The 20,599-nt window shown below is 52.1% G+C and overlaps 2 protein-coding genes across 6 annotated transcripts in view; both read left to right on the plus strand.

Moving 5' to 3' along the window:
• Window positions 1-8,180, plus strand: part of SSH2 (slingshot protein phosphatase 2) — a 257,857-nt gene extending 249,677 nt beyond the window's left edge. For all 5 annotated transcript variants that reach the window (XM_047080686.1, XM_047080685.1, XM_047080688.1 and 2 more), the window contains one exon: window positions 1,194-8,180. In XM_047080686.1, coding sequence (XP_046936642.1) covers window positions 1,194-3,239 — 2,046 coding nt within the window. In that variant the 3' untranslated portion in view covers window positions 3,240-8,180. The remainder of the gene's footprint in view (window positions 1-1,193) is intronic.
• A 3,818-nt stretch (window positions 8,181-11,998) lies between these two features.
• Window positions 11,999-19,858, plus strand: CORO6 (coronin 6). Its single transcript, XM_047081029.1, has 12 exons — window positions 11,999-12,087; window positions 13,234-13,494; window positions 14,890-15,012; window positions 15,465-15,594; window positions 15,687-15,868; window positions 16,473-16,592; window positions 17,026-17,145; window positions 17,564-17,668; window positions 17,757-17,902; window positions 18,223-18,280; window positions 18,390-18,620; window positions 18,713-19,858. Exons 2-12 carry the CDS (start codon window positions 13,297-13,299, stop codon window positions 18,836-18,838), a joined length of 1,539 nt encoding a protein of 512 aa, XP_046936985.1. The 5' UTR covers window positions 11,999-12,087; window positions 13,234-13,296; the 3' UTR covers window positions 18,839-19,858.
• The last annotated feature ends 741 nt before the right edge of the window (window positions 19,859-20,599 follow it).

A 20,599-nucleotide genomic window follows, 5' to 3' on the forward strand; every position in this document is an offset into this window, starting at 1 on the left:
AATATTATATGTTGAAGGCTTATAAAAATGTTAACAAAGCAGATTGATGGCTATCATGATGCCACTTTAACCACTTTAAGAGATGTCCAATGGCCATTTCCAGATTTTGAAATCCTTATCTTCCCCCCCCCCCATAGGACTTGATTTTGTATTGGCCAGTTTTCTTTTGCCTTGTTCTAAATCCATCTAGGAATTGTAACTGGTAGAACAGTAAAATGTCAGAGAGTCACAGTTTCTAAGTTGCTCAGGCATATGGCTGCATAAGCCAAGTAAACCTTTCCCAGAAGGAGCCATGTCAAACTTGGAAATTGTGTGATCAGGTGCAGAGTGCCCTCATGTGCTGGAATGCTACTGCCAGGAGGTGCAGCGGGAGGATCAGGAGGAAAGCTGGCAGGACAGAGGAGAGAAGGGAGCAATGAGTCTCCAAATCAGGCATTAGATGATAACCTCATCCATCTCGCCCTATCACTGGGCATGTTGAAGGTGGCCACTGAGCCCTTGAATGGAACTCCTTTTCTTAAATAAGGTTAGAATCAAAGTGGAAGTTGAGGGGCGCCTGGGTGGGTCAGTCGATTAAGTTTCTGACTTCGGCTTAGGTCATGATCTCATGGTGCATGAGTTCAAGCCCCGTGTTGGGCTCTGTGCTGACAACTCAGAGCCTGGAGCCTGCTTCAGATTCTGTGTCTTCCTCTCTGCCCTCCCCCGCACTCGCTAGCTCGCGCTCTCTCTCTCTCTCTCTCTCTCTAAATAAATAAATAAACATTAAAAAAAAAAAAAAAAAAAAAGAACCAACTGGAAGTTGCTAGGCCAGAAAAGAAAAATCTCATCTACCCCAATATGGCCTAAATCCTGAACGCTAATAATCTTAGGAAAGTAAGGATTATAGGAACCTCCAAGGCTATCTGCTGTTCATTTTTGGAACAAGATATTGGGTCAGAATTCTGTCTGAGTAAACAGAACAAAAGTTTAGTAAGCAGTGATTCAACCTGTAACTAATTTTGTATCTCTGCCTTTAATGAGTCTGTTTTTTTCTTGTATGACAAAACAGATGGCCAGAGGACAGTCCCAGGCACTCTGTGATTTGTGTCCTCATAGCCAGAAGGTTCTCCTGGATTAGAAGATTAATAAGCACAACATCTGGCATTTTTAATTAGACTGCACTTTGCCATAACCATCTCACTGTTTCTCCCTAGGCAATCTCAGAGCTGGTCAGCCCAGATATCTTCATGCAATCTCACTCAGAAAATGCAATTTCAGTCAAAGAAATAGTCACTGAGATCGAATCCATCAGTCAAGGAGTTGGACAGATTCAGCTGAAAGGAGACATCCTATCCAACCCATGCCATACACCAAAGAAGCACACCATCCATGAGCTGCCCCTGGAGAGGGCCCAGGCCCTGGAGAACAAACCTGGAAATCTGGAGCAGAATGAAGGTTCCTACACAGCCCAGCCTGAACTAGCCAAAGACTCAGGGAAGTGGGACCTAGAAGGCTGCCTGACTACACACTCATTCACCACAGAGTTGGAAGAAGAAGAACCAGCTGAGGAGGAACAAGAACTCTGGGGCCCAGGGATGCACCCGGGTGCCAAGTGGTTCCCTGGGTCTGTGAGGCGAGCCACCTTGGAGTTTGAAGAACGCTTGCGACAGGAGCAAGAGCACCATGGTGCTGCCCCTGGTTGTACCTCATTGTCCATCCGCAAGAATTCCAAGAATGAGTCTTCTGTGGCAGACCTAGCACCAAAAGGGAAGAGTGATGAAGCTACCCTAGAACATTCTTTTGTCCCCAAGGAACCAGAGATTAACAAGGGCAAAGGGAAATGCAGTGGGTCTGAGGCTGGCCTGCTGCCCCATTCCAAGCAAAATGCCATTGTTCCAGCACCTGAGCCGCTGGAGTTTCAAGAGTACCCAGGGTCAGATATTAGGACAAAGCTGGAAGGAGTCCTGAAGGATCCGAGGACTGTGGTTTCATGCCAGGGATCTGAGACACAGTCGGTCCCTCTTTCCCTTCCCAAGAAGATCGAAATCATTATGTCACCCAGTCACACTGAGCAAGGGGGTGAAAGAGCCACCAGCGAAAAGAGTGGGGAGCAAGGACTGAGGAGCGTGAAAAGGGAGAATTCCATCACCGTCCTCTGTACACTGGATGAAAATCTGAACAGGACTCTGGGCCCCGACCAGCCTGCTCTACACCCCACACTGCTACCTCTGCCTCATTCTTCCTCTCCTGAGCACGACAGTCCCACCAACCTGACCTCTACCCTGAGCAGCCCTGAAGACTGGGACAACAGCCTGTCAGTGGCACTGGAGACAGGAACACCTTTTGTCAGTCACACAACCCATGTACCATCTGCCAACTTGGATTACGCACATTCCCGGACCGTAGTTCACCTGGAAGGCTTCACAGAGCAAAGCAGCACCACAGACAACGAGCCCTCTTTGGAGCTGGGCGGCTGGGAAGAAGGTCTGGATGGTGCACTCTCCAGTGGCAGTGAAGTGCCGTATGAGGGCTCTCTGTTAAGGAGTGAAGACCTAAGCAAACTTGGTGATGATATTGGGGAGTTACAAGAAAAACTGGACCCATTACCTGCAGCCTGTCAACCCCCACATAGCTCTAGTAGTGACAATATGAAGAGTGTCAGCCATAGCCTCAGTGTGGTGAAAGAGCGTACTAAAGACATCGAGTCCCGAGCGATCTGCCAGGCAGGACTCACCAAAACAGCCCAAATGCGGCATTCAGCTTCCCTTGCCAAGTTAGGTTACTTGGACCTCTGTAAAGACTGTTTATCAGATAGAGAGCCTGTCTCCTCTGAGCCCTCTCATCTCAAACTGCTTCAGCCCTTCATCAGAACAGACTCAGGCATGCATGCCATGGAGGCCCAGGAGTCCTCAGAAAACCCAGATGCCCCCCAGAACCTAGAGCCCACCAAGTATTTTATAGAGCAACTCAAAACAACAGAGTGTATCGCTCAGAGCAAGCCAGTGGAGAAGCCTATCGTACAGTATGCCAAAGAATTTGGTTACGGTCAGCAGTGTTTGCTCCCCAGGGCAGAACCCAAATTGACTAGTTCTGAAGGAGGCCTTCCTTTGCTACAACCCCAGGGACTTCAGCGTGCAGGCCCGGCTCCCGGGCTGGCTGTGGCGCCCCGTCAGCAGCACGGCAGAACTCACCCCCTTAGGAGACTGAAAAAAGCAAATGATAAAAAACGGACAACCAACCCCTTCTATAATACCATGTGATTCTGAGCCTACACATGTGACTTTCTAAAAGAAATGTTTGTAAAAGGGGCAGGTGTAATATGTAAAGAACATGCACTTTATTGGTTAATTTTATAATATTTTGGTCATTTTACTGTTCCTGGCGCATGCAGGGTTAGGGTTTTTTTCTCTGTGTATGTGTGCGTGAGAGATTGATTTGGACAGCAAGACCATTTTATCATTTTTTTATTTTTCGAAAAATCAAACCTCAAAAAATACTCATTTTCAAAGAGCACCTTTATCAAAGGCAAATTGCTGTTTTTCAATCAGCTCCCATCGGCTCCTCATTTTTGCCCTCTGAGAAAAAGCACTCTTGCTTGCTTGCTTGCTTGCTTGCTTGCTTGCTTGCTTGCTTGCTTGCTTGCTTGCAGAAGGAAGCAGATGGGGAGGGTGGGGAGGAAGCTGGGAATTGGAAATGCTCCTCTTCCCCTGGGCCTGTGTGATGATGGTTTGGTCTTCAGACCCAAAGCCTGAGATTGGGCCGAAGGGCAGCCACAAGTCTCTGAGCCTTGGGCCCCCGCCCACCAGGAATTCCCCAAGTTGGCAAATTCCGCTGTGCTTTCGAAGGGGTCTTCCAGAATCCACTTCTTCTGGTATTCCAGAGTATATCATCACAGAAAGGCACAATAGTGGCTGGCTTTGTAAACTTAGCAAGCAAATAGGGTTTTTCCCCCCAAACACATAATTTTTAAATTCAAAGTGAACCCCAAATGAAACCCGAGGGGTCCTGTGTAGAGGAACGCATACGAGAAGGAGGAGGTGCAGTCTGGAGAGGCTGGATCAGTGGCCTCCACCTAGGTGGTCATCCTGGCCCTCCCTGCCAGGAAATGCAAGATCCTTTCAACCAAAACGTAATAGGGACAGGTTTGAAAAACAGCAATTGGAAGTCAGTGTGTTCTTGTAAAATGAATACATTACATAGGGTTTTAACACTTCCATTACTTGAATAATTCTGTGGGCCTTCTGAGTTTAATGGCCATATTTTTTTCCAGTTTACTTTCCTCCTTCATGCTGTTTCTTCAATGCTGCCTTTTTTTTTTTCATAGATGATATTTGAATTGTTACATTACCTATGTATAACCTCCATTGAATGCAAAGTTTTCTTACCAATGTTATCACTGTTAACACTTGACATGGGTTGTTGTTTTTTTTATTTTCCTGAAAGATTTGTCATTTCTCTAGCTTATACACAGTATTTATGTACATAATGTTGTCACTTTCTTACAGTGTTTTGTTGTTGATGTCATAGGATCTTTTTGATTTATTCTTTTTAAGAAGAAGTAAAGCTGCAACTGGAGAAAACACACAGCACAGAAATAAAACTGATGGGTGTTGGTAGGAATCTGCAGAATATGTTGATGGTGGTTTTAATTGTTTAAATGGAGACTTCTAATCGCCAGCTCCTGCCAAATTATGTGTTAGTAACTTCCTCCTCAGAGAAACCCCTAAAGGCTCCCATTAGATCACAGTTTGACTGAAGTCTGATTTCTCTTTGAGACTGAAATCCCAGGGTAGGTTGTTTGCTAGTAGCTGAACCACAGCCAAGGAGTCTATGAGTGTTACTGCTGGCCCAGGGTGGAAGCTTCTCATGTGGATTGGGCTGAAAGGTTGTGGGGAGGCCCCCCCACCCCCTGTCAAGGGCAGGCACCCATTATGACTCCATTTAGGATGCCGTTGCTTTGCTGCTATTGTGGAGATCCTTAACACAGGAGCACTTGCCATAAACAAGCTTATTTCAGCTGCTTGCAAGAAGCATTTAGCCTGGAATGAAACACCCTCTGCAGCTCATCAGAACTGAAGAGGTTTGCACATTTGCTTCTGTTGGCTCTGGTTGATGTCCACCTTGCTGAGAGATTGACCAAGTACAGAGTTGAGTTTTGGTTTTTTGGTTCATCACAGCACTGAGAGGAAAAGGTGGATACCTAGACTGTCAAGGGAATGTCAGAGGCTGGAGTTTGGTGGGGGCAGGTAGCAGGGTGACCTGCTACAGAGAGGTGGACTGAGGCCATTCACAGATGCTCCAGGGGAGCTGTGAATCCAGTCGCTGTGTGGAAGCCATGGTTGGGTCTGACATCGCTGCCAGGAGGTGGATTGGACAGAAGCCTCCCGCTCTAGTGTCTTTATGATGTAGTAATTTTGTGTACCTGTGCTGTCCCTAAATAGTTTCCTTACATGTTCACATGTATCATCCACATGGCTTTGTGGTTCCTGGATATTTAATATGTTATGAAGCGTTTTTTTAGGTGGTATGTACCAGTGTGAGGAGGCTTGCAAGACAGGGTTATGAATTTCCAGGGCTATCTAAACGGCCCTGTCTTGTTGAGGCACTTCCACCACCGCCATTATTGATGGAGAAAAGACAGAAAATTGTGGTGGGGTGAGAGGTGAAGAGAGTGGCACCCGCTCATTAACCCTTTGAAATGGTGACATCCCTCACATTAAGTACAAGCAGGATCAACAGTATTGCACTGTTCTCTCTACTCCCCTGCAGTCGTGTTGAACGCTCACTATCCCTGCATTAAGTAAGAACAAAGATGGGGAAGAGATCCTCTAATGCTGTGAAGATGTCTTTTTAGAAAAGGAAAAGGAAATAGTCTTGCTCTGCCTTCCTTTTTTTTTTTTTTTTTTAATCATTTAATTTACCTGCTTAAATAAACATCTTCTACACAGGGCCTGTAATTCAACCTTGCCATGGGGTTTTGCCAGCCCTCTCAAAACTCCCACAACTGAGTGTTCTTGTGTTATTTGCATAGCTGAGCGAGGTCCAGGGGAAGTACATGATGAGCGCTCTCAAGGACTTCTCGGACTTTCTTGTCTTCAAACTTTCTGATAGTCTTGGGTGGCCTATTTCTCTTTTCCGTTCATGGAAAACTCAGACCTGGAACAGCAGGTCTGGTAGATGGACAGGAGTAGGAAAAGTCTTGACCTCTTGCTCTCTTTATTTTGAAAGCCACTATAGTCTGGCTCTCAAGTTACTCTGGAGGAGAGAGTAAGTGTGTATGTGCGTGCACACGTGCAAATATAAAATAACATTTTGGTGCAGGGGGTAAAAGCCCCAGGAGCACACTTTAGAGCTGTAATCTGGAGGGTTACCTGGTCAGTAGGAAGGAGAGAAACCCCAACCCGTTCTGGATTTTAGAAACACTTAGGAGTGGTATATACTATAGTAGAACTATAGTACTGTAGTGGAGTAATCATCATCTCATTTTGGTTGCCTTTCAGATTCTTAATGTTCGGGATCATTCTTAGCATCCCAGGCTCTTCAGGCTCTTTATCATTTTCCTGATTCTATACCTTTATCCCAATTCTTTCTCATTTGGGGAACTACCAAGCACTCCAAGGACAGCCTGAGGAAGACAGCCCAGGCTCTGAGGTCCCCTCCTGCTGAAAGACCCCAGACAGTTACTTTTGGATAGACCTGAAGTTTCTGAGACAGCAGCTCACAGAAATCTTCACCCGTTCCATCTGAGGATTTCAGTTTAAAGTGATCTAAGCATGTTTGGTAAAGATGTTTTTGTGGGAGTTGTTTTCTTTTAAGAAAGCATTATGCAAAGAGGGTCACTTTTAAGGGCATTGAAAAATTTTTTAAATAAAGCCATTCTTTGGCTCTTTTTGACAACTATTTGTGGATACTTTGTTTACATTGTGATAATTAAAACATACATCAGCTTGATAGCCACTCAGTATCCTCCTCCAGGCACCCAGCCCTGGCTGTCCTGTGAGTCCTCACACAAAGCAAGGCCAGAGTGGTCAGCCCACTGGTTGGTACATGGGGAGGACCTGGAGCTAATTTTTCCATCTGTGTCCCACACTCCTGTTTAACACTCTGTATGGAAATCGTCATTTCCTCAGTCAGTGATGGTGTGTCTTACAGTGATGGTTATAACAGTGAATGGCTAGTGTCATTTTTGTCCAGTTTTGTTTTGCCTTTTTTTTTTTTTTTTTTTGATGGTAGGTGAAATTGTAGCTCTTTCAGCACCAGTCCAACTTGAAAGTATCTTGGACCTTGTTTTCCCTTCCAGACTAAAAGGTCAAGGCATGTATTAGGCATAAATGTATTTGCTGCCTCAACTCCTCTAACACCCACATTAGGAAAAGCCTGCCACCAGAGCAGGAAGCTGCACACTCCTAACCCTGTCCCAGGGCTTTGGGGTTCCTTGATGCCATGGAGAGCTATTGCAAGGTGCTTCTGTACTTTTCCAGCCTGGAAGTGGAGGGTGACCGGGCCTGGCTCCTGCTATGAAAAGAAAACCAGCCTCACTTTCTCAGTGCCCCAGAGATCTAGGACAGGATTTCTAAACTGGAATCATCCCTCATTGGCTTCAAGATGCCTCAGAGGGTATATGACTAGTGCTGCCATCTGTGTCCTCACAGCGACACTGGTGGCAGTGTCCTCTACACATGCAGAGCTAATACCCAGGGCTTACTTCAGGCTGATGACCCAATCTGGAAACTGGGTAACTGGCCCTGAAATGATTCCCAATCAACAGGCCCACAGGGAATTGTTTGGTTTTTATGTTTTATTGGATTTTGGTTTGCCTGGCATAGCTTGAGGTGCCTTTTTTTTCTTTCTTTGTACTTTATTTGGTAGGACTTGTTTTAAATGTAGGAAATAAGTCCAAAAGACTCTCCCACTGACTGTTACCTTTGCCCCAGGCCAGTCCAAACTTTTATGCTCACATTTTATTAAATAAAGCAGGTGCTCCCTGGAATCTCTGGGACCTTTCTGAGGCATTTGAAGCAGAATATAGAGTGGTCTCATCTCCTTCCTTAATCTTCCTGGTGGTTGGGATGTTCCACTTGTATTATAGATTTTTTTTATTACTGATGTGCTCTGCTGTTTTTAAATGTGAACTTGTGCGCAAATGTGCAGATTCAATGTTCTTGTTACAGATTAAATAAATTTTTATTTTGAAGATGAAATGTGTACTTGATCAACAAAAGTGGGGTGGTGCTGGAGCAGGTGAAGGGATTGGAAGAGAACACTGATGATAAACATGGAACGATTCTCACTGATCTCCATCATGCACATCCTTAACAGCTGAACTCAGTGGGGGGGGGGGGGGGGAGGGTATGGATCTTAACTTTCTACCTCCCACAAAGTAAAGACTGGATGGGCAATAGAATCACTAAAGATTATTTCAGACATTGTGCCTCCAATCAAGTGACCAAGCGGGAACTTGGCCTGGTCACCTGAATGTTAGGAGAATGAATAAGCAAAGGAACCAAAAATTCCTCTGCCATGTGTGGTACAGAGCGACTGCTCTGGGACAGCTGCTGTGACCTGCCCCATCAGGAACTAGATTTTCTGGGTGGCTGACCGCTGGACATTAGTGAGATAGAGCTCACAGACTTTGAGCACAAGCCACCTCAGCTCACTGAGTGGTTTCCAGAAATGAGGTATGACTTTCTAACGAAGTACAAGCTCTTAACCCCCTCCTGCGATTAGAAGCATTGAATGTCAATAGTGGAAGAAGGGAGATGAGGTCAACTGGCAGTTCTCTAAAACAGGCAGGGTGTGGGAGGAGAGATTCTCCACTAATCCCACTCCTCCATAGACCCTTCAGGAGCTATTTAGTGGTGCCAGTCATCATATACAAGGAAGCACTACTGTCTAGGGAAAGCTCAGTTTCCAAATTGCTAACAATGTACTGACGTTTCCAGAGGAAACACTGCCTTGAACTAAGATGAAGTCTGCCTGCTGCTTTCTGAATTATCCAAATCAAGTAGAAAGGGCACATCACTGGGCTCTGGCTGGAGTGCCAGAATGCATGATAATGGAGGCAAGGTCATTTCACAGATTTTCTAGGGGTTCCCAGAGTCCCCAACCTGTCTAGATAAGCTCAGTCTTTCTGGCCAAAGCAAACGAACCAAATCATGTCTAAGTTCCCAGGCCACCTCTCCCAGAAAATGACTTTATGAAAAATGGAATCCATGCTTGTCTTCTACAGATTGTAGTTCAGAGCTCAGCTAATAGTTCAAATGGTTAACCACACAGGAAAGCACCAAACCCAGTGGCTTCTCCTGCTAATTAGTTCTTTATGCCTTGGCTCCACCCACCCAGCTCTCGGTCAGTCTTTGGCACTCTGAAGAAAGCCAGAGGGCAGGGCTGACACATGCCTGGTCCAGGTAATTATTGCAACTCCCTGCTCCTGTACCTGGAGAGCACCCCTCCTCTCAGATGATAGAACTGAAGGCAGGATGGATTAAAAGAATCCTGCTTCCTAGTCTCAAACTCTTGTGTCTAGAATGCAGTGCTCCCAGCACCTGGATGGCTCAGTCGGTTAAGCATCTGACTCTTGACTTCCACTCAGGTCATGATCTCACAGTTTGTGAGATGGAGCCCCTTGTTTGGCTCTGCAAGTTTGGCGTGGAGCCTGCTTGGGGTTCTCTCCTTCTCTCTGCCCCTCCCCTGCTTGCTCTCTCTTTCTCTCAGAATAAATAAACTTGAAAAAAGGGGAGGGGGCTTTAGAATGGAGTGCTCTTTAAAGAGGAAAGGAAAGGGAAGAAAAGGTCACTTCAAGGTAGAAGGTGACATATCAAATCCCTTCTCTGCCAACAGGTCGTGCAGAGTTGGAAAGAACCTGACCCAGCTCTCTTTGTTTTACAGCTCAGAGAACTGCACAAATGGGGTGATTGAGCCAGGGCTAGAGCTCCAGTTTTCTAGTTAGTCCAAGCATCCTTTGTGCCACAGAGAGTATCTCTCAGGATCAGCACTTGTGAGATAAAGTAGCATTATCCTTCAAGAGGAGGCAGAAATGTATGGTGCTGAAAAGCATGGACCCAGATGCCAGACCACTGGATAAAAGTTTCAGCTCCACCAACTACCAGTTGACTGATGGGTAAGCTACTTAATCTCTTTGTACCTTAGTTTCCTCACCTCTAACATAGGGATAATAATAATAGCTATCACAGAAGACTGTTATCAGAATGTAATTAATATGTGTAAAGACCTTAGAACAGTGTCTGGCACACAATAGGTGTGAGCTATTGTTATTAAGGAGCAACTGACTCACTCAGGTCTTTTCCTCCTAATCATGTACCTGGAATCTTTAGGTAAAAGGGAGACTCATTGCCCTTAAGGCCCTCCATGCCACGAATTCTTTCTGGAGCACCTGTAACAGTTTCTGGTTCTGTTACCCTACAAGCCACTGGATACTTGGAATCTTCCTGAGAAGGACCCTTGTGTGGGCCTTTGAGCTTTCCACCATCTTCCCTCCCCAGGGCTGTTCCATTGATCCCCAGGTGTGCCTAGAGAAGAAGAGGTAATACCTGGCCTCATGCTGGCCTCCAAGGGCCTTATGATCCAGAGCAAGAAATCCAGGCAGTGGGTGTATACTGGGTGTACAGCAGCTTCAGGGACTAGTTGTTTTTCACTGGCTGTATTTTGATTAGGTTTCTTTTTATTTCCTCCTTAGTCTTTTTTTTTTTTAACTTATTTATTTTGAGAGAAAGAGAGAGAGCATAAGCAGAGGGAGGGGCAGAAAGAAAGAGAGAGAGAGAATCCCAACCAGGCTCTGCACCAACAGCGCAGGGCCCAACAGGGGGCTCAAACTCATGAGCCATGAGATCATGACCTGAGCTCAAACCAAGAATTGGATGCTTAACCTAATGAGCCACCCAGATGCCCCTTTTAATCTTTTTGTTGTTGTTGTTGTTAATGTTTATTTATTTATTTGTGAGTAAGACAGCGCGCTCGCATGTTCAGGGGAGGGGCAGAGAGAGAGAATCCGAAGCAGACTCTCAGCCGTGGGCACAGAGAGCCCGACTTGGGGCTGAACCCACCAACCGTGAGATCATAACCTGAGCCAAGTGGATGCTTAACCTACTGAGCCACCCAGGCACCCCTATTTCCTTCTTAATCTTGATCAGTACTCAGATCCATGGATCCCAGCGGGAGTGAATGAGGGCTGGGACTTCCCTGGAACACAGCTGGCCATCAATTCAAACAAATCCCGGAAGACTTAGGAGTCAGGTTGGGCGTCTAAAATTTGGTTGTTGAAGGCCTGTGGCAGCTGCTTCTCCTTGCCTCTGGTGTTCCCATGGGGTCAAGGTGGATTCACTCCCCCACCCAGTCTTTAGGCTGTGTTCTGCCTTGCTCCATGGAATCCTCTCTAAAAGGGTGAAATGCCTACAGTGCCAACGTGTTAGGTTCTCAAGTGGTTGTTACAGCCATTAATAACAACAATGACAGTAATATCAGTGCCCCCTGTCAGGTACTCTGGAGCTGCCCTGGGCCAGCCTAGGCCCTCATCCAAGGGTTGAAATGACTCCCTCAAAGCAGTTTGTGGGACCTCTCCCCAGGAGGGTCTGGGCGTTCAGTCCCGAAGACCGGGACCGCCAGCCGGGACAGGCTAAATTGGGAGTGCGATTGCAGCAGAAATGCGGCGCGAAAGCACCTAATCTTGAGCGGTATGCCCAGCCCACCCAGGAGGCACGGAGGGCGGGAAGGAGTGCGCACAACCCGCGTGTACGCATTCAATTACTTTTGACAGTTTTCTTTGGCCAGCGGACTGGCTACGGTGGCGCGGAGTCCACTGCGCTCAACTTTCCCGCCGCTGGAGGGGCGGGGCAGCTCTGGCCCCGCCCCCGCCACAGGCCCCGCCTCCGCAGGTTGATGGCAGCGGCAGCTGGGACTGCAGCGACGCCGGGCCTCAGAGAGCCGCAAGCAGTGGCTGGAGCGCTCAGACGCACACCCGGGCCCCAGACGCCGCGGACACCCGGAGAAGCAGTTCCGGCGCCCTGACGCCTCCCTCGGCCCCCAGCGCACCCCTAGCCCCCACTGCAGAGGAGTCGCAGCGTGAGCGCCCCTCGGCCCACTCAGGACCAGGTACCCCCCCACACACACGCTGCCACCGCAGCCAGCGGAGCGGGCGGGGTCTCCGGAGAAGCAGAGGTCTGCGCCCCCTCCCCCGCGCCGCCAAATTCGGTCCCGGGCGGGGCGGACTTGGTGTCTATATTTGGCCGGACAGCGGCCCGCGCGCCTGCAGGGCACTGACACCTCGTCTCCCAAGAACGCAGTGCTGGGGCAGGAGGCCCGAGGAGGGTGCGGGGAGGCCGAGGCCGGGCGTCAGGCCTGGGGCCATAGAAGCGGCGTGAAGGGCACGGGGAAGCCTGGGGCTGGGGAGGGGCAGGAGTCCGTGGCTGGGGCTTTGGAAAAGCTCGGTGAGCCCCCTGGGGAAGAGCACAACACAAACCCTGTTTGAAGAAAAGGATCTTCACCCTCCCCACTTCACCCACCCCACTCCTGCAAATCTGGCCATAGCCTGGGCGTTGAGGACCCCACCCCAGGAAAGTTGAGTAGGAGAGAGGACGCATAGAAGAACGGGACCAAAGTGTGGTAGGCAAAAGCCAGACCATAGTTAAAACCTCTTAGAGAAGCCAGTGAAGAGAAGCGTGGAAAGAGGAGAGATCCACTTACACTGTGTCCCCCAACAGGATGAGAGGAAATTGATGAAAATAGTAGCAGGAAAGGCTCAGGTTAGCTGACAGGAGGAACTTCTCCTTGGCATATTTTTAGAAACAGGCAAAAGTCCCTCTGCCTGAACTGTTAGACATACAGGTTTGGGGATCTTGGGGGGGGCTACAATCTTAGCCCCATAGCTGGCCTTGAGCCAAGATCCCACAACCAGGGCCTCTGATTCTGGACAAGGTGCTGCTGGGAGATAAACACTTCCTGAAGAGATGCTCAGCCAAGGCTGACAGCAGGAGGGCAGCCTGGCATGGACATTCCTCCCAAAATCACTTCAACTTCCAGGAAGCTTTCAGTCCCAAACTCCACTGTCTCCTACCTGGGTCTCAAAAAAGTCAGTCCCCAAATCCTAACCTCTTGAATTAAGCAGCACTTTATAGGTGGCAAAGATCTCTCCCATACTTTAATCACCTGGAAGAAAGCTCCCTGCTTCTAGGACCTGACTTGTGGCCAGATAACCCTTCTCACTTGCCATCCTCTCCCTACTCTTCCTTCCTCCCACAGCTCACAGGACTAAGGACCAAAGGCATTTCTGGGCACTGAGATCCTCCACTTCTACCCACAGCTATGAGCCGGCGTGTGGTTCGGCAGAGCAAGTTCCGCCATGTGTTTGGGCAGGCAGCAAAGGCTGACCAGTCCTACGAGGATATCCGTGTGTCCAAGGTCACGTGGGACAGCTCCTTCTGTGCTGTCAACCCCAAATTCCTGGCCATTATTGTGGAGGCTGGAGGTGGAGGTGCCTTCATTGTCCTGCCTCTGGCCAAGGTGAGGGATGAAGGGAAGAAAGCAGTGGGGAAGACACTGGCTGTAGCTCCTGGGGACCCCTCCTTCAGTCAGGAGGGCAGTTTGTATCCACTGGCTGCTCCCTGTTCCCCAAGCCCTTGGGGACCAAGTGGGAGGCTCCCTCACCCTTCACAGAGCAGGAGCATCACAGTGCCCTGCACCCACTCATAGCCCATCCCTCACTCCATGCAGCACCCTGTTGCCAGCAGGGACCAGAAGAGTATTATGAAGATAGTTGGGAAGCAGTGGAGCCAGGGCCTGGCCCAGACTCTGTCCCCATCTCTCCTAATGCCACGCCTCCTCATGTTTTGGGTGTGGGATCTTTCTCCCCAGAGCAGGGTGATCATTGGATTAAATCACACCCCAGAGCAGCACACTGAGGACAGAGTCAAGCTCTTTCCAAAGAGTCCCTGGCCACCTCCCCACTGTGGTTCTTACAGTGGGATAGAATGAGAACGAAGGGCAGGGGGACATGACACATAAGGCCAAAGCCCTCCCTACCCTAGGGATGGAGGCCAGCAGTGACTGCCACCTTTGATGAGTGGCCTCAAGCCTCTTAGAAATCTCCACCCCCCAGGATGGCCACCTGAAGTCATGACCTTGACCTGGATCTGGCCCCTATACCTTGTTAAGGGAGGCTCCACAGGTGGCAGGGTCAAAAAGAGGCCTGACAATAGCCAGTGACTCACTTGGGGACAATGCAGACATCATCTAAGGACACCATCCCCAGGGCTCAAATTTCAAGCTGGAGCCACTTCCTCACCCAGTACAACTGCCATTCCAATGCTACACAGCCACCCCACTCCCCTACTGCCTGGTCTGGACTGACTCCAGCCCTTGCAAAGGCTTCAGAGCCCCCATAAAAAGCCCATAAGGACCAAAGTAGATGAGCGCCAGCTCAGGCACTAGGAGTAACTGCTGCTTGTGGTTCCAAGGTCAAACCAGTGACAAGGGGGAGACTTGCCAAGGGGGACAAAGAAAGGGCTATTGGCCACTGCATTCCATATTACCTCACCTTGACCTCTTCTACCAGGGGCTTCCTATAGACATTCTCACTGGGAGAACAGGCCCAAGAACAGCCTCCTCCTAATAGGTATTTTTGCAAGAGCTCTGGACTGAGAGTTCAAGTACTGACTCAACCAGTATCTTGCTCTGTGTCTTTGGCTAAGTCATTACCTCTCTGTGTCTGAGATATTAAATGACTTCAACTCTGCCTTCAGTGAAGTACAGGAAGTAGTTGGATGGGGCTGAAGGTGCAGAAAGGGGTTTGCAAAGAGAAAATAGGTGATAGAGTACTGAGATGTAAACAGGTCCACTGCCTACCCCCAAAAAACACACAGGAAAGTGACCCTATAGCTCCCTCTCTGACCCCTCCAGACAGGACGAGTGGATAAGAACTACCCTCTGGTCACTGGGCACACTGCTCCAGTGCTGGACATCGACTGGTGCCCACATAATGACAACGTCATCGCCAGTGCCTCAGACGACACCACGGTCATGGTAGGAGCCAAGTGGATGCTTCAGGGCAGTTGGGCAGGGGAAGGGGGGAGGGCTGCCTCACCTGTGTTAGGGAAGGTGGTAAAAGAGGTGCTAGGTCCTAGGCCCTACCCTACCCAGCTCCCAGGCTATATTTAGCCACATGCCCACCGGCTCCCAGGATGCACTTCTTAGGACTAATTATAGCCATGGCCAACTTGAGGCCTGAAGAGCAAGGGGGCAGTGCTCTGAAGTCTCCCTGCTGGGGTGTATAGAGAGGTCTCTGGAGAGCTGGCAGTGCCCCCTCCTGGCTCCCAGCTGCTTCTGCCTGGGGCAGGCGCCATTACATCTTGCCCTGCATTTGATTTTTACCACTCAAGAGAGCCTGTAGGGTTGGGGTGCGGAATAAGGGAGGAGTAGAGGGACAAAGCAGGCCCCTCATCCCACTTACCCTATGCCTTTTCCTCCCCACCTAGGTGTGGCAAATTCCAGACTATACCCCTATGCGCAACATCACAGAACCCATCATTACACTCGAGGGCCACTCCAAACGTGTGGGCATCCTCTGCTGGCACCCTACTGCCCGGAATGTTCTGCTCAGTGCAGGTCTGGGGCCTGGGGGAGGGGTCCCTACTGTAGATTGTGGGGGGGCAAGCAAAGGCAGGACTCAAGTAATGGTGACTGGCTGCTCTGGACAGGTGGTGACAATGTGATCATCATCTGGAATGTGGGCACTGGGGAGGTGCTCCTGAGTCTAGATGACATGCACCCGGACGTCATCCACAGTGTTTGCTGGAACAGCAATGGTAGCCTGCTAGCCACAACCTGCAAGGACAAGACCCTGCGCATTATAGACCCCCGCAAGGGCCAGGTGGTGGCGGTGAGTGCTTGGCGTGGCCATCCCCCAACCAGCTGTCAGGCCCCTGTACCCTTAATCCTCTGAGCCCCTAGTCCCAGCTCTCGCCTCCCTACCCCAACCCAAGGCCACCCTCCTTCCAGTGTCTGCAACCACTGCTCCCAGCCCTAAGTAAGCCCACAGTCCACAATTTTCTGCCCCGCTCCTGTTCCCTCCACTCCCCTGCATCTCAGAAGCTCAGAGCAGTGCTCTTTCAGTTGTAATTGAGTGAGAAGCTGCCAACTCTATCCCTCCACCAGAACCTGCATGAAACCTCCCGCACCCCTCTCCTCTCAGCTGGCACCCAGCGCCATCTTCCAGGGTTTGGAGCCCTACAGGGGCTCTCTGGCAGGCCCCTTTCTGCCCTAGTCAACCCACTGGGCGGCAGGGAGAGAGGGGACAACCCTCGTGCCTCATTAGTCCCAGCTCGGTACCCTGGCAGGGCGGCGGCACCTGCCTCACCAGCCTCAATTTTACGCGGGGTGCGGGTGCGTGGGGCACGTGCATGTCTGCGCGGAGTGAGCGCGGAGGGCGCGGCTGGGGCGGGGGCGGGCCGGCGGGCGCTCTAACCCACTAACCCCGCGAGCAGGAGCGAGCCCGGCCTCACGAGGGCGCCCGCCCGCTGCGGGCCGTCTTCACTGCAGACGGGAAGCTACTCAGCACCGGCTTCAGCAGGATGAGTGAGCGGCAACTCGCGCTCTGGGACCCGGTAGGCCAGGCCGCGCTGGGCACACGCGCTCGCTCCTTCGCTGGGCCTGCCAGGAGCGCCCTCCCAGGCCGCGGCCGGTGCCCGAGAAGGCGGAAGCGGAGCGGGGAGCTCCTGTCTGGGAAAAGCCTCGCTGCGACCCGGGGAGCCGGCAGACATCCCCTGCTCTAGGGATCAGCCTCTGAGGGCGCTTAAGGGCTCGGGATCTGCTGAGAGGCCCGCGCCTCCCACTCTCTCTGGGCCCAGACTCTCTTCAGGCCAGCGGCCAGCCAGGGCCCCCCCAGGAAGCTGAGTAGTTAGGCCCTCTTATGTCTCCAACCCCCACCCCTACCCTGTCTCTTCCCCACCAAAATCAGCAAGCTGGTTGCTCGGCCCTCCAGGCTCTCCAGAGCAGGCAACTGGGTGACGCCTCTCCCTGTCTCCCCCCTTCCCCCAGGAGAGGTTTGCGGCCCACGAGGGAATGAGGCCCATGCGGGCCGTCTTCACGCGCCAGGGTCATATCTTCACCACGGGCTTCACCCGCATGAGCCAGCGAGAGCTGGGCCTGTGGGACCCGGTAACGCAGCTGGAAGCTTGGGGTGTGTGCCCCGGGGACTGGCATCACGGGAGAGGGGCCAGGCGCCCCCCACCCGCAGGGCATGCCCACCTGGACTGGGCTGGAGGCTGCTGCCCCCTTTGCAGCGCCTGCCATCCCCACACCCACCCCTCTGCCCAGTTTTGCTGCGTCGCCTGAAGGAGCCCACGCTGGCACCTCCACCTGGTGATGCCGAGTCCCTGGGGGTGGTTTGCGGTGACTGCATGCGGCGCAGGGGTATATGTGCGGGCGGGGGCGGGGGGGGGGGGCTGCGTTCTCCAGAGCTGCCTTGGGAACGCTTGGAGTTTGGAGCGGGTAGGAAGCTTAAAGGGGCTTTCAGGGGATCCAGAAATGGCACGTGGCCAGGGCAGGGCTGGTCACGCCTCCTGTGCTCGGGCAGAACAATTTCGAGGAACCAGTGGCACTGCAGGAGATGGACACAAGCAACGGGGTCCTACTGCCCTTCTACGATCCCGACTCCAGCATCGTCTACCTATGCGGCAAGGTGCTTGCGGCCGGGAGGGAAGTACAAGGGCTTGACCGAGATGTTGAAATTCTGCCTGGGAGAGTCTCTGACCCGACTGGTTTTGCAGGGCGACAGCAGCATTCGGTACTTTGAGATTACAGACGAACCACCTTTCGTGCATTACCTGAACACGTTCAGCAGCAAGGAGCCTCAGAGGGGCATGGGTTTCATGCCCAAGCGGGGACTGGAAGTCAACAAGTGTGAGATCGCCCGGTCAGCAGCCTTCTCGCTTGCCATGTCTGTCCCCACTAGCCATTGGGGAAGACACAGGGACTTGGGGGGGGGGGTGTCAAACAGGCTTGTTTCGGTGCCAGTCTCAGCATTAACTAGCTTAACACTCTCTAAACTTCAGTTTCCTCATCTGTAAAATAATATAAACACCCCATCAGAGATGTTTTACCAGCTGGGCCAATAATGTGTTTTGAAGTACAGAGCATGATAGGGGCTCAGCAAGTGTTGGTCTCCAACCCATTGATCCCAGGCAGAAAAGGGGGTGGGAGCCTGCGGGGGTGTTGAACCCCACTCCCTTCCAGGTTCTACAAGTTGCACGAAAGAAAATGTGAGCCCATCATCATGACTGTGCCCCGCAAGGTGAGGAGGCTGGAAGAGGGGTTGAGCGAAGGCTCCGAGGAGGAAGGGAGCGGAGCAGGCCAGGCACTCTGCTAACACTAGGCCTCCTCTCTCCCCACGCTGCCCGCAGTCAGACTTGTTCCAGGACGATCTATACCCAGATACGCCTGGCCCTGAGCCAGCCCTAGAAGCTGACGAATGGCTATCTGGCCAGGACGCGGAACCCGTGCTCATCTCGTTGAGGGACGGTTACATACCTCCCAAGCACCGCGAGCTTCGGGTCACCAAGCGCAATATTCTGGACGTGCGCCCTCCCTCAGGCCCCCGCCGCAGCCAGTCGGCCAGCGATGCCCCATTGTCGGTAAGATGCGGCCTAGCTCCACTCCGGCCCAGTCTACACATCCCCCACTACCGATCCCTTCCAGACACAGCCTCTTCTCTCCTCTGCCCCAGCAGCAGCACACTCTAGAGACGCTGCTGGAGGAGATCAAAGCCCTTCGTGAGCAGGTGCAGGCCCAGGAGCAGCGCATCACGGCTCTGGAGAACATGCTGTGCGAGCTGGTGGACGGCACGGACTAGTGCAGCGCGCGGGGGGGAAGCTCCGAGCCTGGGGGGCCCTGCCGGACCGGGAGCACCCTTGGCCCCGCCCTGGTTCTTGGTCTGGAACTCGGACCCCGCCTCTCTGGGCTGGGGCCGGGGGCGGGACTGGGAAGGGAACTCCGCCCCTCGCGGGAGTCCTGGACAAATGGAGCGTCGCAGAGACTCGAGTCTGCCTGGCACCCGCCAGGCTGCGTGCCTCGTCCGAGACTCAGCAGGAGCTGGCCTTGGGAGACCCGGGGTGACAGGGACCTCAGCAATGGTGCTGCACGGCGAAGCGGTGTCCCCTCTGTCCCCCGGTCAGGGCAGGGGAAGTGCTTAGTATTAGCGCTATTCTTGGGGATATCTGGGAGCTTGGGCTTGACCTCAAAGGGGTGGCGGCGATTCGATGGGTCTCCCCAGACCGACTGGGGTTGAGTTACGCTTCTCTTTCTAATCAGTTCACTTGATTTCACTACCCTAAGTGGTAAAACGTATGGGTGTCACCCCAGTTCTACAGACATACACAACCTGTTGGCTGTGGAGCCGAATCCACCGGCTACACCCAGCAGTCTATGGCAGAGGGCTCTCTTCCTTCTTTTCACCCACAGGGGAGAGGGCGGCTTCCTCACTGCACCCCCGCCGGAGAACTAATCAGAAAACTGGCATGGAAGCAGGTTCACACCCTCCTTCACGTCCCCCCCCCCCGCCCCCCGTTACCCGCCCCCCACTGCCCCCAGCCTTCTGCTGTGGCCTTGACCCTAGGAGGAAAACAAGACTTACGGAATGAAATATTTTACTAAGTGCTCAGTCTGTGCCTCCTGCATGGGTGGGGATGAGGGGGGCGAGACCCAAGCCTCTGTAAATGCTGTCCCCAGGCTTGGGGGGGGGGGGGCAGTGCTGACAAATGCTCAGGACCCACTAGGCATTCTTTTACCTCAAAACCCTCCCACACTGAGTTTCAGAAAGAACCCCTAACCCGTAGGTGGGCGTTCTTCCCCAGTAAAGCCAGCTAGGAAAAGCCTTGGGTTTGAAGCCTCTTTTATTTGTGCCTCAGAGTCAGTCTGGTGCCCCTGGCATCAGGGAAGGAGGTGAGAGGAACAGTTTCTCTTTGTTCTTTTCTTCCATCCCTTTTGTGTCCCTACTGAGCCTCACTGGCTGAGCCAGGAAGGCCAGCCTGAGAAGGTGGACAAGGGTGTGCAGTGGGCCCCTGCCCCTAGCGGGGTCTGTGCTTCTCTGGGTGGGTGGGGTGGGGCAGGGGAGAGCCGGGGGTTAGCACCATTGGATGAAGGGTTTTAGAGTCAGCCCCTGGGTGGGGGCAGGTGGGACACACGACCACAGAGGGCTAGCAGCAGCTGGTGGGAAGGGGTGGGTGGTGGTGCCAGGGCCCTGAGCCGGTGAGAGGGCTCCATGGTGCACCTGCCCATAAGCGGGGCCGGGGGACAGGGTCTAGTGCTTGCCCCCAGCCCAAATATGCCCCCCATTTGCCAAGACATCATGAAGGAACCAGGCCTTGCCCAGGCCGGGGGGCCACTTTGGGCACCCTTCCTGATCACAAAAAGCGTGCCTTGGGGATAGGGACTACAACCTCTGGCCGCCCAAGGAGAAACTGGGACCACCCTGAGACCCGGGAGGGGTGTGGGGGGCTGGGGAAGCCGGGCACCCCGCTAAGTGCACTTGACGCTGAAATGCCGGGGTGAAGGAGGAGCTGGGCCCTTGACGTGCTGGTTTGTGTCTGGGACAAAGCAGCAACACAGCACGTGG

The sequence above is a fragment of the Lynx rufus genome, unplaced genomic scaffold (assembly GCF_022079265.1).
Source record: "Lynx rufus isolate CCGP_SWC_20201006 ecotype Redwood Valley unplaced genomic scaffold, mLynRuf1.p SCAF_18, whole genome shotgun sequence".
Classification (NCBI taxonomy): domain Eukaryota; kingdom Metazoa; phylum Chordata; class Mammalia; order Carnivora; family Felidae; genus Lynx; species Lynx rufus.